Source organism: Mus musculus, chromosome 9 (assembly GCF_000001635.26).
Source record: "Mus musculus strain C57BL/6J chromosome 9, GRCm38.p6 C57BL/6J".
Taxonomy (NCBI): Eukaryota; Metazoa; Chordata; class Mammalia; order Rodentia; family Muridae; genus Mus; species Mus musculus.
In genome coordinates this window covers 76,182,849-76,199,588 of record NC_000075.6, presented here as the reverse complement: position 1 = coordinate 76,199,588, position 16,740 = coordinate 76,182,849, and the positions used below count along the sequence as shown (strand labels likewise).

The 16,740-nt window shown below is 40.4% G+C and overlaps 1 protein-coding gene across 2 annotated transcripts in view; it reads left to right on the top strand.

The window, feature by feature from the left end:
- Gfral (GDNF family receptor alpha like) overlaps nucleotides 1-16,740 on the top strand; it is a 49,556-nt gene that overhangs the window by 14,069 nt on the left and 18,747 nt on the right. Inside the window, exons 4-6 of one of the 2 annotated variants that reach the window (NM_205844.3) lie at nucleotides 596-655; nucleotides 2,231-2,561; nucleotides 6,136-6,386. In NM_205844.3, coding sequence (NP_995316.2) covers nucleotides 596-655; nucleotides 2,231-2,561; nucleotides 6,136-6,386 — 642 coding nt within the window. The remainder of the gene's footprint in view (nucleotides 1-595; nucleotides 656-2,230; nucleotides 2,562-6,135; nucleotides 6,387-16,740) is intronic. The other variant, NR_153419.1, reaches the window with a different exon arrangement.

The window sequence follows — 16,740 nt, the reverse complement described above, 5'->3', positions numbered from 1 at the left end:
TATGAATCATAAGAATTCCTAAAGACTAAGATAATCAGGAGTAAAAATGCTTTTTGAATTACATTTTTACCTGATTTATGATGCTGTTAGTATGGGCATGTCTTTATCTTCCTTCCTTCCTTCCTTCCTTTCTTCCTTCCTTCCTTCCTTCCTTCCTTCCTTCCTTCCTTCCTTTCTTTCTTTCTTTCCTTCCTCCCTCCCTCCCTCCCTCCCTTCTTTCTTCCTTCCCTCCTTCCTTCCTTCCTTCCTTCCTTCCTTCCTTTCTTTTTGTCCTCCTTTCTGTCTTTCTTCCTCTGTTATTTTTTCTTTGGATTCTCTTTTTTTTTTTTTGCTTTATTGTACAATTGTACATGCTCTAGTCACCAGCATTAATTCATATTTTCAAGTAAGTGAATTCACAAAATAAAGCTTTTCAATTTACTTGGGTGATATTTCTTCACCCATCAATCATTAATTTTAAATATCAAGGGTTAAATGAGTGTTATACACGTTTGTATGCATTTGTCTATATTTGTATATATTTGTGGTATGAATTCTTAGCCTCTAGGAAATTTCAGTCTTCAATAGTGAAATGCTTTCTTTATTTTCTTTCTAGATAACATGGAAAAGGACAATAAAGATAAATGGAATCTAACTACTACTCCTTTCTATCATGGTAATATCATAAACTACCATTTTTATCTACATTATAAAAACTGGATGTTATGATTCAAATGTTGTTATGAGGATTCTCAATGATATGCCAACACAGAATAATTTGTGTGGCTTAAAGATTGAAAGAAAACATGCAGCAAAACCATGACATTCTTTCCAACAATGATTATGAAGGCAATTGTTTAGCCCTTCCATCCTCTATTCTGAGAAATACATATTTTTAAATTTAATTTTATTTGTAATTCATTTTTTACACTTCATATTCTATTCCATACCCCCTCCCCTCCCACCCTTCAACTCCTCCACATCCCACACCTCCTCCCCACCACACCCTGTTTCCACATGGATGCCCCCACCCTCCACTCTATCTGACCTCTAAACTCCCTGAGGCCTCTGGTCTCTTGAGGGTTAGGTGCATCATCTTGAACGAACATAGCCCTGGAAGTCCTCTACTGTATGTGTGTTGGGAGCCTCATATCCTCATACATATGGTGTATGCTGTCTGTTTGGTGATCCAGTGTTTGAAAGATCTCAGGGGTCCAGATTAATTAAGACTGCTGGGCCTCCTACAGAATCGCCATTCTCCTAAGCTTCTTTCAGCCTTCCCTAATTCAACAACTGGGTCAGCTGCTTCTGTCCATTGGTTGGGTGCAAATAACTGCATCTGCCTCTTTCAGCTGCCTTGTTGGGTCTTTAGGAGGGCAGTCATGATAGATGCCTTTTTTGTGAGCACTTCATAGCCTCAGTAATAGTGTCAGGTCTTGGGATCTCCCCTTGAGCTGGATCCCACTTTGGGCCTGTCGCTGGACCTTCTTTTCCTCAGTCTCCTCTCCATTTTCATCCCTGTAATTTCAGACAGAAACAGTTATGGGTCAGAGGTGTGACTGTGGGATGGCAACCCCATCCCTCACTTGATGTCCTGTCTTCCTGCTGGAGGTGGGCTCTATAAGTTCCCTCTCCCTACTGTCAGGCGTTTCATCAAAGGTCCCTCCTTGCAAGTCCTGTGAAATACATCTTTACTGAAACCAAAGGTTTGGATAAATCATAAGGTCATACAACCTAAAAGGTTTGAAGCCAACTGTTTTTGTGGGTGCCTGTAGTGATGTGATAGGTAGTAGTTATATATATATAGTGTGTGTGTGTGTTTTCACCAGATTATGAGCATCTTCCTAGGCAGGAGTAACTGTGTTAATCTTTATTCATAATTTCCTATCCATACACTCCCAATTGACTGTGATAGAACAAGGATGATTTTGATGCAAGTTGTTGAGCACACAATAAGGTACATAGTTCAGCTTCTATTTCTGAACAGTAAATGCTTATTTTGAGAAACTTAGAGTCAGGGATGTTTTCTCCCCTAAAGCTCCACTTTGGTCCTGTCCATTCCAACACAATATGTATATAGTATTGGTGAAAGAGGATTCAAACATTGCACCATCAAGCCTTTAAAGAAGTCATAGCAGCCTGGTTACACTTTTATACTCAGCTTGTGGACATCCCATAGATTTGCTTGCAAGTTCTATATGTATAACCCTAAGCTTATTTTTGTATGACCTGGGCATTTTCTTGCTTTCAGGATTCAAACAGATGCAGTCTTGTTTGGAGGTGACAGAGGCGTGTGTAGGGGATGTGGTTTGTAATGCACAGTTGGCCCTTTACCTTAAAGCATGCTCAGCAAATGGAAATCTGTGTGATGTGAAACACTGCCAAGCAGCCATACGGTTCTTCTATCAAAATATGCCTTTTAACACTGCCCAGATGTTGGCTTTTTGTGACTGTGCTCAATCTGATATACCCTGTCAGCAATCCAAAGAAACTCTTCACAGCAAGCCATGTGCACTGAATATAGTTCCACCCCCCACTTGCCTCAGTGTAATTCACACTTGCCGAAATGATGAATTATGCAGGTGAGTAAAAACACACATACCTTGCTTTCTTATTTCGGCACCTTATTTGTTATAGTCCAACCCTAACATCTGATCTCCTTCCATTGCTAGAGTTCCCACCGTCATCCAAAATAGGGTAAATAGAGCCAGACAATTCACATTTTGAATCTGTGGTACATGTGTTGTGGCACCCTTTTTGAAATTCAAATGTAAAATGCAGAGCAGAATTTTAGAATAAAGAAACTCACTATGAGGAACTGTGATGGCCCGTATATCATCTTTCAAAGTTCATATTTGTCGTTTGTGTGTGTGTGTGTGTGTGTGTGTGTGTGTGTGTGTGCATGTGAACATGCATTCAGACAATTTTTATGAGTTGATTCTCTCCTTTCACCATGTGGGTTTTATGATTCAAACTCAGTTTGTCAGGATTTTTTGGCCCACAATCAGCTTTATAATAAGATATTTTTCATTGATGTGATTATAGAATTTTTGTTGTTGTTTGGTTTTTGTTTATTTTAGACAAGATCTTTCTCTGTATACCAGACTGGCTTGGAATCCACAATCCTTCTGCCTCAGCTCTCTGAGTACTGAATTAACAGACATGAAGCAACACACATAGCCTGTTGTGTGGAAAAGTCTGTTAATTTTGGCAGGGTAACTCTTTAACCTTCAGAACAAATACTTTCTTTCTCAAGCTGTGGACAGAGAAGAACAAGGTAGTTTGAGTATGGTGTAGATATTCCCTGCTTATTTGTTTGCCCATGACGTCAAAAATGTTACCTTTTTTCTGATTCCTCATCCTCATGTTATCTGTTATTGTCTGAGTCAGGGTCTCTATTGCTAAAACAAAACACCATAACAAAAAGAATGGCTTTATCCAGCTTCTACTTCCATATTACTGTTCTTCACTGAAGGAAGTCAGAACAAGAATTCAAACAGGACAAGATCTTGGAGGCAGGAGCTGTTACAGACCATTGAGGGGTGCTGCTTACTGGCTTGCTTCCTGAGCTTGCTCAGACTAGTTTCTTATAGAACCCAGGACCACCAGCCCAGGAATGGCACCACTCCCCCTTGATTACTAATTGAGAAAATGGCCTTACAGCTGGATCTCATGATGGCATTTCTGCAGCTAAGGCTCCTTCCTCTCAGATGATCCTAGCTTGTGTCAAGTGGACACATAAACCCACAACCAGTACAGTCATAGAGGCTAGTTGCTTATTTGTTCATTCAAAATATAGAGTAATCAGACACCCATCTTGGCATCAGTTAGGAATGTCTGTTTTGCTTGTTTATTTTAGTTAAAGAAGACAGTTAATAAGGAAATGTATACCATAAAGAGTAATGTGCAATTCTCAGATTAAAAGGGATCAGAGGGAAGAAAATCTAAGTCTGAATCAGAATTCTTTTCTCCACCAGTTGAAGAAGTAAAAGGCAGGGGAAATCTTGAACCCAACTGGCAGGGAAGTAGAGAAATCTTAAGCACCAAGGATATAGAATCAGCATTAACGAAAGGTATTTATTGTGGATGGTGAAATACACACCTGCAGCAGACACCCAGAGAAAAAGACCTTCTGCTCAGTAGAGTGAGGATTCATGAAGCCAAACAAATACACTCTCCTCAAAGGCTGGGAGAGACTCCTGTGTGCTGAAAGGTTTGTGACAAAGGTTGAGAAATTATGAACAGGAGAAGATTGATAGCTTAACATGAAAAGAGAACAGAAACAACATTCTAGTTTAAATGGGGGACAGAGTGGGTGACACATATCTTGGGAAGAGGTGAGGACGTTTCATTAAAGATTAATTTCAGAGACCAGCAAAAAGATTCTGAGAAGAGTTACAAGGGTTGCAGAGGAAAGGAAAACTCAAAAAGGGGTGAGGAGGGAAGACAGAAGGAGGAAGAGAGAGGGCCAGAGAGCCAACGTGAATATTGCTTTTTTTTAAGCCTCTGAAGAGTTTTCCTCACGTAATTTAGGTTGGTTAGTTGGAAGAAGTCAGTCATCTTGGAAAATTTCCATGGCCCCTCTCCCTCTCTGTCTGCCTACCAGAGAGGGATCCTAGCCTCTAAAAAGGGAAGGGGAAAATGTTATAATTAAGTTATAATATCAAAAACAAGAAAATAAACACCCCATTTAAGGATACAATAAAGAAGATAAGTATAGACCGAAAATGTTATAATTTAAAGAGTGCTCCCAAGGACTGCTTGACCTAACTGGAGGAAATGACTGAGTTGGTCTCTTAAGTTACACAAAGCAATCCAACAGGCAAGATATTGCAAAGGCAGTGGAAGTGCATGGCACCCACTGAAGTAGCAGTGAAAGGGGAAAGCCACAGAAAAGAAAGTCAGAAATTACTAGCCCTTGAGGGTTACTGCAGTAGAGGGGACTCTTGCAGCCTTTGAGTGACATTATGAGTGGTCTATGTTCTCAGTGAAAATTTTCACTCTAGCTGCTAGCTGACATCAAACTGTCGTGTGCAGGTAGTCATGCTTAGGAACTTCAACTGGGCTCAGCATGCCCGGCTCTCTTTCTCTCCCTGAGGTTTTGATTAACACATGTGAGTTTATGTTTAGGGTGAATTTATACTTCCATTGGTCATAAACACATGCTTTTGTAGACAGTTTGGGATACAGGTAAGCACTGCAGGAGATGATGCACACAGACAAGGCTGTTTTTGTAGGTAGTCACCACTGGTCTCACACTAGGCCCTTGACTTCAGCTTCCTGAGAGACATGGGATTATAGGTTAGTCATGTGTCCCTATGCTAATTTTTTGTATTCAAATTGGTGGGTGTGGGAATCCACCATCTGTGTCCAAGCTGGGTTTGGACAATTGGTCTCAATAAGTCAATTAAAGGAGTCAAATTAATACTGGAAAACAAACAAAGAGGAGGCTTAATCAACATGGTTACACTGGGAAGAGGTAAGAGTGGATCTAGTGACACTTCCCACCTCAAAGTATACCTTGCGGGAGGCTGATGTGATATTAGAGTTTAAATAGAAGACCAAGGATTTGAATGCCTAAGTAGCTTCAATCAAGGTATCTCTCTGCCCACCACTGACCCTTCATTGTCTGGGCTTCACTCTCACCCTATAAGGTGATCTGATAGGTTACCAGAATTTGTGAAATTTCTTTTGGGGAAACATGTTCCTCAGCCTTAGTTCTTGCTTTCAAAGGAAAAAAAAAAGATCTCAAAATAATTTTGTAAATTCAATTCAGTACGAAAGCATGGAAACAAAATAAAGAATTGTTTTGGCGGAGGACAATGTCTAAATGTTAGCTCTAAAATTGTATAAGGTTTCAAAAAGTTCTTTACTAGATCTCTCAAGTAGTTAATGCTGCAAAGCATTGGGATATAACTAGCCATCAGGGAAAATCAGTCTCAGGAAAGGATAGTAACTTGCACGTTTCACTCTTTTGATTTTTGTTTTTCATCTCCACATTCCCTATGTGATGCTTGAAAGTACAAAGTCAGCTTTCCATTATGTCTTGGAACCAGCATCTCATCCTCCCCCAGGCTGGTATCATTAGGTAAGAGACCATCACATGTTAACGTGAAATCACCCATAGACTATATCCAGTTCTTCACTTTCTTCTAGGACACACTACCGAACATTCCAGACAGAATGCTGGCCCCACATAACTGGGAAGTGCCATGAAGATGAGACCTGCATTAGCATGTTAGGCAAGCAAGACCTTACTTGTTCTGGGAGTGAGAGCTGCAGGGCTGCCTTCCTAGGAACCTTTGGGACAGTCCTGCAAGTACCCTGTGCTTGCAGGGGCGTTACACAGGCTGAAGAACACGTGTGCATGATTTTCCAGCACATGCTTCATAGCAAATCGTGTTTCAGTAAGTTGTCCAGTGAAAAGATTGTCTATTATGTATCTGCTTACCTACATATCTAGCTTGTTTTCCACTATACCAAAAAAATGAAAGAAAAAAAAGAAAAGAAAAAGAAAAACAAAAGGTAATCCAGACAACCTGAACCAAAAATGTTCATAAAGACAATTTGTGCTTGCTATTTTGGTTATGTTCCGGTTTTGCCTTCTCTCTCTCTGTCTCTCTGTCTCTCTCTCTGTCTCTCTCTCTGTCTCTCTCTGTCTCTCTGTCTCTCTCTCTCTCTCTCTCTCACATAGCAGAAAGTGATACACTGTTTAAATTGATAAGTTACTCTTTATTATCATTTACTGATTTTATTATGGAAAGCACAAAAAGCTTCTTTTACATGCTGAACATATCAATTATTCATTGTTATGTAACAACAAATTAACTCCAGAACATTGGTCGAAAATCACTAACCATTTAGCTACTTAGCAGAACAGTTTTATATACTGGCCTTGGGTGAATTGCCTTTTGTCTAGACTCCCTCATGTATAGACACTCATAGATACCTGATGGCTCTATTGAGGCTGGACTGACAAAGCTGGTATATTTAGCAAGCACTGTCAGCTGGTACGGCATATTTCTCCTCTGGTATCTCCTTCAGCAATATAGCCTGGGACTGTTACATGATATGGCAGAATTCCTAGTGACTAAGACAAAATATATAAGTATTTCTCAAGTATCTCCTGCTATCGTATTGTGAATATGTCAGTGAGCAAAGGAAGTCATATGCCAATCTCAGAGTGACTTCAGGAGCAAACTACACAAGGATGTGAATAGTCAAGATGGGCACACCAGGGTTGATTGATTTTTAAAAGTCTGCGATTGAAGGTATCTTGCCCCTAAAGTCTATCTTTCCTGTGATTTATTTTTCTGTCCCTTTTGGCTTTAACAAACCTGTTTATTAGCTTTTAGAAATAAGATGTAAATATATTTTTAAAGTTAATCTTTAGGAAAAAGAAAACTGAAATTCAGGCAATGGGTTTGGTTGGGGATGACTACAGTGACATCACTGTCTTGAGATTCTCCAACAGTTTTGTATAAACAGCTCATAGGACACACTAGAAGAGGTTGGAGCTCATGTATGTTTCTGTCTGCTGCTATTCCCCTGTTGCCAGTGATAGGTAGTTTTCCAGAGCCAGCTGTCTCTACCCGTCACCCTTAGCCTTGTATCTGTTCAGCCCTAAGGAGTTGCTTGTGTCTTGTTTCAGCTCCTTTCCCTTTTATGCACTTTGTCATGACTCTGCTATCTGAGCATAGATCAGGTTTTTCCACTGGGCACCCACCACATCCATGTCAAAACTCTACAAGTTCTAATCATTTTTAGACCTCGAGCCAATTCAGAAACAGTTCACTATCTTGGTTTTGTTTGATTTGGTTTGGTTTGTTGCTTTATGCTGTCCCTCAATATTTTGAATTTTATTCTTCTGATGATTTTTCAACATTTGCCTTATAGGCTTATCCAATTATGCAGTTCATAGTGCTCAGGGATGGGTCTATACTAATGGAAGTCTGAATTCTCCTGCATGATTGCATCCATGGTGACTACATCATCTTTGGGACGTCAGTACTGTGCTGGATGGTACAACCAACAGCAGCTCTACATAAGATGGATCCCTTTCGCTACAACACAGACTCTGTCAGCATTATAAAGAGCCATCTAAGAAATGCTAGGTACTTTCCAGCATGTACCTCTGACTTACCATGGTGCACCAAGGTGTTTGTCACTCAGCCTCAGAACAGAGAAAGAATAAGTAGTATACAGTGTAGCCACACTGGACTGTTGATTGTTTGATAGTGACAGCAATGAACATCTCTAACACATACCTGACAACAACTTACAGGGCCATACCTACCTTCCGGAAGTAGGGACATTTGAGTCTAACTATGCCTCAGAAGGAAGAGCACTAGCACTATCAACCAACAGCTATACAACTGCTACCGTTTGCCCCCACCGTGACTCACCTCTTAACAAATATAAGCTCTTTTTTTTTTTTTTTTTTTTTTTTAGTTTACACAGACAGTATTTTTATCCCTTTCCTTAAAGGACATCACAAAGTTTTCCAAATTTCCATTCTGACACCAACTCAAAGTCAATTGTATAATATACAATCCCACATTCTGCCTTAGAGTAAGCAAAGAACCTATGAACAGCAGACTGTTCACTGCTATTCCATTTACCACAAATATCAAGTACACACATACACACCACACACAGAGTCAGAGAGGGAGGGAGAGAGAATTACTGAGTACAGAATAATGAGATCCAGCTAGAAAGTATAATTATGCCCTGGGCCATGGGTTCATCTTCAAAGAACCACATCCCATGTCTTCCATTTTGTCTTCTACAAGGCTCTTCTTGACTTGATTCTCCCAAGGCCATACCTCAGTTGTTTGGAGCACTATGGCTTCTTTGATGACTGCGGAACTCAGGTCAGATTCAGATTATCCATTTTGAGAGGTTAGGTAAAGTTTAACAATCACATGGTTTGGGGTGTTGTTTGTTGTTGTTGTTTTACAACCTAATTAGTGGTTTCTTTGGCAATTATTCTCTAAAACATGTGTTAATTTTCTAATCAATCTGCTTTTACTTAGTTTCATGTGTCAAAATGCAATTTTCAAAAAAGAGGTCACTTTATTTTAATTTATTTTCCACATCTGCCTTATTCCTTTTCCACATCTCCCTTACATCCAGGACTTTCTTATTTAATGGTTTAAGATAGTCTCAACAGTAGGCTTGAGCAAAAAGGCTACCCTGAATCTAGCCTCAGCCACCGATCTGAGTCCACCTGACTGGGCTTTTGTAAGTGAAGGGTTGAGGATCTACTCAACTCTATCTCTTACTTATGGGGGAACTACAGTTACTTTTTGTCAATATCAGTTCACATTTTAATTCCTCTCATCTCTGTTTGAAAAACTAATGAGTCCCCACTCCAAGTCTCCATTCTTATTAGAAAACCTTACTCAATGCTCACGTAGAATAATCATTTCATGATGTTTGTGCTGTCTAGTGAAACCACCTGATCTGAGCTATGGGTTGTATGGATACTGGGTCTCCCTGTCTTGTTTTACAGAATCATTGGCCTCTGTAGAATACAAAGTAGATAGTATATCAGTAGATTGACACAAGATTTAATTTTTCACCAACATAAAATAACTACAAAGAGAGCAGTTGGGGTGGAAATTGAATATGATTGGAAACTCAGGTGTCACAGAGCTATTTTAGTAACTCCAAGTTCTCTTCTGGGCTCATAGAACCCATCTAACACACCTACCCTGCTAATGAAAAATACACTCCAGACACCTTAGTGGGTCAGTCCTAAGTTGGTTGCACATCACTTTCCATTTCACTTACCTGCAAGGTAAGTGAAATTCAGTACCCTTCTGGTAGATTAAAGCCAATCTCTGCCACTATATCTCCAACAAAATAAATAAAGCAATGTCCCCCTAATACCGATCCAATTTATTCATCATTGTGCTGGGAAATACAAATTCATGTCAGAATATTTCTGTCACTCATAGAAGAATACAAGGCATAGAGCAATGGCTCATGGATATTAGTCTATTTGAGACCAGTTTAAAGAACAGGAAGAGTCTTTAGTTTGTACAAATCTATGTAGTTTTGTTCTAAAACATTGAATTAAAAGTTGCTCCTTGAGCAGCAGCGGTCGCCATCTGGGTTCCGGGACTCTGCGGGACCTAGGAAATTAGTCTGTACAGGTTAGAGGGTGCACCAGAGAACCGGACAGCTTCTGGGACAGGCGGAAGCACAGAGCCGCTGAGGCAGCACCCTTGGCGGGCCAAAGACAGCCGGCCACCATCTGGACCAGAGGACAGGTGTCCGCCTGGCTTGGGAGGCGGCCTCAGCCTCAGCAGCAGCGGTTGCCATCTGGGTTCCGGGACTCCGTGGGACCTAGGAAATTAGTCTGAACAGGTTAGAGAGTGCACCAGAGAACTGGACAGCTTCTGGGACAGGCAGAAGCACAGAGCCGCTGAGGCAGTACCCTTTGCAGGCTGCAGACAGCCGGCCACCGTCCGGACCAGAGGACAGGTGTCCGCCTGGCTCGGGAGGCGGCCTCAGCCTCAGGAGCAGCGGTCACCATCTTGGTTCCAGGACTCCCTGGAACTTAGGAATTTAGTCTGCACAGGTGAGAGTCTGCACCACAGAAGCTGACAGCTTCTGGGAACTGCCAAAGCAACACAGCTTCTGAGAGAGGCCCTGTTTTGGGCCTTCTTCTTCGACCAGGAGGAGGTCCAAAAACAAGATATCTGCACACCTTCCCTGTAAGAGAGCTTGCCAGCAGAGAGTGCTCTGAGCACTGAAACTCAGAGGAGAGAATCTGTCTCCCAGGTCTGCTGAGAGACGGTAACAGAATCACCAGAAGAACAATCTCTAAACAGAGTCAACTATAACTACTAACTCCAGAGATTACCAGATGGCGAAAGGTAAACGTAGGAATCCTACTAACAGGAACCAAGACCACTCACCATCATCAGAACCCAGTACTCCCACTTCGCCCAGTCCAGGGCACCCCAACACACCCGAAAACCTAGACCTAGATTTAAAAGCATATCTCATGATGATGGTAGAGGACATCAAGAAGGACTTTAATAAATCACTTAAAGAAATACAGGAGAACACTGCTAAAGAGTTACAAGTCCTTAAAGAAAAACAGGAAAACACAATCAAACAGGTAGAAGTCCTTACAGAAAAAGAGGAAAAAACATACAAACAGGTGATGGAAATGAACAAAACCATACTAGAACTAAAAAGGGAAGTAGAAACAATAAAGAAAACTCAAAGTGAGGCAACACTGGAGATAGAAACCCTAGGAAAGAAATCTGGAACCATAGATTTGAGCATCAGCAACAGAATACAAGAGATGGAAGAGAGAATCTCAGGTGCAGAAGATTCCATAGAGAACATCGGCACAACAATCAAAGAAAATGGAAAATGCAAAAAGATCCTAACTCAAAATATCCAGGAAATCCAGGACACAATGAGAAGACCAAACCTACGGATAATAGGAGTGGATGAGAATGAAGATTTTCAACTCAAAGGACCAGCAAACATCTTCAACAAAATTATTGAAGAAAACTTCCCAAATATAAAGAAAGAGATACCTATGAACATACAAGAAGCCTACAGAACTCCAAATAGACTGGACCAGAAAAGAAATTCCTCCCGACACATAATAATCAGAACAACAAATGCACTAAATAAAGATAGAATACTAAAAGCGGTAAGGGAAAAAGGTCAAGTAACATACAAAGGCAAGCCTATCAGAATTACACCAGATTTTTCACCAGAGACTATGAAAGCCAGAAGAGCCTGGACAGATGTTATACAGACACTAAGAGAACACAAATTCCAGCCCAGGCTACTATACCCAGCCAAACTCTCAATTACCATAGATGGAGAAACCAAAGTATTCCACGACAAAACCAAATTCACACATTATCTCTCCACGAATCCAGCCCTTCAAAGGTTAATAACAGAAAAAAACCAATACAAGAACGGGAACAATGCCCTAGAAAAAACAAGAAGGTAATCCCTCAACAAACCTAAAAGAAGACAGCCACAAGAACAGAATGCCAACTTTAACAACAAAAATAACAGGAAGCAACAATTACTTTTCCTTAATATCTCTTAACATCAATGGTCTCAATTCCCCAATAAAAAGACATAGACTAACAAACTGGCTACACAAACAAGACCCAACATTTTGCTGTTTACAGGAGACACATCTCAGAGAAAAAGATAGACACTACCTCAGAATAAAAGGCTGGAAAACAAATTTCCAAGCAAATGGTATGAAGAAACAAGCTGGAGTAGCCATCCTAATATCTGATAAGATTGACTTCCAACCCAAAGTCATCAAAAAAGACAAGGAGGGGCACTTCGTTCTCATCAAAGGTAAAATCCTCCAAGAGGAACTCTCAATTCTGAATATCTATGCTCCAAATACAAGGGCAGCCACATTCATTAAAGAAACTTTAGTAAAGCTCAAAGCACACATTGCACCTCACACAATAATAGTGGGAGACTTCAACACACCACTTTCACCAATGGACAGATCATGGAAACAGAAACTAAACAGGGACACACTGAAACTAACAGAAGTGATGAAACAAATGGATCTGACAGATATCTACAGAACATTTTATCCTAAAACAAAAGGATATACCTTCTTCTCAGCACCTCATGGTACATTCTCCAAAATTGACCACATAATAGGTCACAAAACAGGCCTCAACAGATTCAAAAATATTGAAATTGTCCCATGTATCCTATCAGATCACCATGCACTAAGGCTGATCTTCAATAACAAAAAAATAACAGAAAGCCAACACTCACGTGGAAACTGAACAACACTCTTCTCAATGATACCTTGGTCAAGGAAGGAATAAAGAAAGAAATTAAAGACTTTTTAGAGTTTAATGAAAATGAAGCCACAACGTACCCAAACCTTTGGGACACAATGAAAGCATTTCTAAGAGGGAAACTCATAGCTCTGAGTGCCTCCATGAAGAAACGGGAGAGAGCACATACTAGCAGCTTGACAACACATCTAAAAGCTCTAGAAAAAAAGGAAGCAAATTCACCCAAGAGGAGTAGATGGCAGGAAATAATCAAACTCAGGGGTGAAATCAACCAAGTGGAAACAAGAAGAACTATTCAAAGAATTAACCAAACGAGGAGTTGGTTCTTTGAGAAAATCAACAAGATAGATAAACCCTTAGCTAGACTCACTAAAGGACACAGGGACAAAATCCTAATTAACAAAATCAGAAATGAAAAGGGAGACATAACAACAGATCCTGAAGAAATCCAAAACACCATCAGATCCTTCTACAAAAGGCTATACTCAACAAAACTGGAAAACCTGGACGAAATGGACAAATTTCTGGACAGATACCAGGTACCAAAGTTGAATCAGGATCAAGTTGACCTTCTAAACAGTCCCATATCCCCTAAAGAAATAGAAGTGGTTATAAATAGTCTCCCAGCCAAAAAAAGCCCAGGACCAGACGGGTTTAGTGCAGAGTTCTATCAGACCTTCAAAGAAGATCTAATTCCAGTTCTGCACAAACTTTTTCACAAGATAGAAGTAGAAAGTACTCTACCCAACTCATTTTATGAAGCCACTATTACTCTGATACCTAAACCACAGAAAGATCCAACAAAGATAGAGAACTTCAGACCAATTTCTCTTATGAATATCGATGCAAAAATCCTCAATAAAATTCTCGCTAACCGAATCCAAGAACACATTAAAGCAATCATCCATCCTGACCAAGTAGGTTTTATTCCAGGGATGCAGGGATGGTTTAATATACGAAAATCCATCAATGTAATCCACTATATAAACAAACTCAAAGACAAAAACCACATGATCATCTCGTTAGATGCAGAAAAAGCATTTGACAAGATCCAACACCCATTCATGATAAAAGTTCTGGAAAGATCAGGAATTCAAGGCCCATACCTAAACATGATAAAAGCAATCTACAGCAAACCAGTAGCCAACATCAAAGTAAATGGAGAGAAGCTGGAAGCAATCCCACTAAAATCAGGGACTAGACAAGGCTGCCCACTTTCTCCCTACCTTTTCAACATAGTACTTGAAGTATTAGCCAGAGCAATTCGACAACAAAAGGAGATCAAGGGGATACAAATTGGAAAGGAGGAAGTCAAAATATCACTTTTTGCAGATGATATGATAGTATATATAAGTGACCCTAAAAATTCCACCAGAGAACTCCTAAACCTGATAAACAGCTTCGGTGAAGTAGCTGGATATAAAATTAACTCAAACAAGTCAATGGTCTTTCTCTACACAAAGAATAAACAGGCTGAGAAAGAAATTAGGGAAACAACACCCTTCTCAATAGTCACAAATAATATAAAATATCTCGGTGTGACTCTAACTAAGGAAGTGAAAGATCTGTATGATAAAAACTTCAAGTTTCTGAAGAAAGAAATTAAAGAAGATCTCAGAAGATGGAAAGATCTCCCATGCTCATGGATTGGCAGGATCAACATTGTAAAAATGGCTATCTTGCCAAAAGCAATCTACAGATTCAATGCAATCCCCATCAAAATTCCAACTCAATTCTTCAAAGAATTAGAAGGAGCAATTTGCAAATTCATCTGGAATAACAAAAAACCTAGGATAGCAAAAACTCTTCTCAAGGATAAAAGAACCTCTGGTGGAATCACCATGCCTGACCTAAAGCTCTACTACAGAGCAATTGTGGTAAAAACTGCATGGTACTGGTATAGAGACAGACAAGTAGACCAATGGAATAGAATTGAAGACCCAGAAATGAACCCACACACCTATGGTCACTTGATCTTCGACAAGGGAGCTAAAACCATCCAGTGGAAGAAAGACAGCATTTTCAACAATTGGTGCTGGCACAACTGGTTGTTATCATGTAGAAGAATGCGAATCGATCCATACTTATCTCCTTGTACTAAGGTCAAATCTAAGTGGATCAAGGAACTTCACATAAAACCAGAGACACTGAAACTTATAGAGGAGAAAGTGGGGAAAAGCCTTGAAGATATGGGCACAGGGGAAAAATTCCTGAACAGAACAGCAATGGCTTGTGCTGTAAGATCGAGAATTGACAAATGGGACCTAATGAAACTCCAAAGTTTCTGCAAGGCAAAAGACACCGTCAATAAGACAAAGAGACCACCAACAGATTGGGAAAGGATCTTTACCTATCCTAAATCAGATAGGGGACTAATATCCAACATATATAAAGAACTCAAGAAGGTGGACTTCAGAAAATCAAATAACCCCATTAAAAAATGGGGCTCAGAACTGAACAAAGAATTCTCACCTGAGGAATACCGAATGGCAGAGAAGCACCTGAAAAAATGTTCAACATCCTTAATCATCAGGGAAATGCAAATCAAAACAACCCTGAGATTCCACCTCACACCAGTCAGAATGTCTAAGATCAAAAATTCAGGTGACAGCAGATGCTGGCGAGGATGTGGAGAAAGAGGAACACTCCTCCATTGTTGGTGGGATTGCAGGCTTGTACAACCACTCTGGAAATCAGTCTGGCGGTTCCTCAGAAAATTGGACATAGTACTACCGGAGGATCCAGCAATACCTCTCCTGGGCATATATCCAGAAGATGCCCCAACTGGTAAGAAGGACACATGCTCCACTATGTTCATAGCAGCCTTATTTATAATAGCCAGAAGCTGGAAAGAACCCAGATGCCCCTCAACAGAGGAATGGATACAGAAAATGTGGTACATCTACACAATGGAGTACTACTCAGCTATTAAAAAGAATGAATTTATGAAATTCCTAGCCAAATGGATGGACCTGGAGGGCATCATCCTGAGTGAGGTAACACATTCACAAAGGAACTCACACAATATGTACTCACTGATAAGTGGATATTAGCCCAAAACCTAGGATACCCAAGATATAAGATACAATTTCCTAAACACATGAAACTCAAGAAAAATGAAGACTGAAGTGTGGACACTATGCCCCTCCTTAGAAGTGGGAACAAAACACCCTTGGAAGGAGTTACAGAGACAAAGTTTGGAGCTGAGATGAAAGGATGGACCATGTAGAGACTGCCTTATCCAGGGATCCACCCCATAATCAGCATCCAAACGCTGACACCATTGCATACACTAGCAAGATTTTATCGAAAGGACCCAGATGTAGCTGTCTCTTGTGAGACTATGCCGGGGCCTAGCAAACACAGAAGTGGATGCCCACAGTCAGCTAATGGATGGATCACAGGGCTCCCAATGGAGGAGCTAGAGAAAGTACCCAAGGAGCTAAAGGGATCTGCAACCCTATAGGTGGATCAACATTATGAACCAGTACCCCGGAGCTCTTGACTCTAGCTGCATATGTATCAAAAGATGGCCTAGTCGGCCATCACTGGAAAGAGAGGCCCATTGGACACATAAACTTTATATGCCCCAGAACAGGGGAACGCCAGGGCCAAAAAGGGGGAGTGGGCGGGTAGGGGAGTGGGGGTGGGTGGGTATGGGGGACTTTTAGTATAGCATTGGAAATGTAAATGAGCTAAATACCTAATAAAAAATGGAAAGAAAAAAAAAAGTTGCTCCTTTTGAACCTCTCAAGCTTTGTAACTATATCATGAGACTATGTCATAGGAGAAAAAAAAAAGACAAAATAGCCATCCTTGTAACTCTGTTCCTCTTTGTAGTAACCATAATATTTGGAACTCTTAAATATGTGCATGAAAAATGCTGAATAGAGCCCTGTGCTGGTCAGTTTTTGTTAACTTAACTTAAACTGTAGGC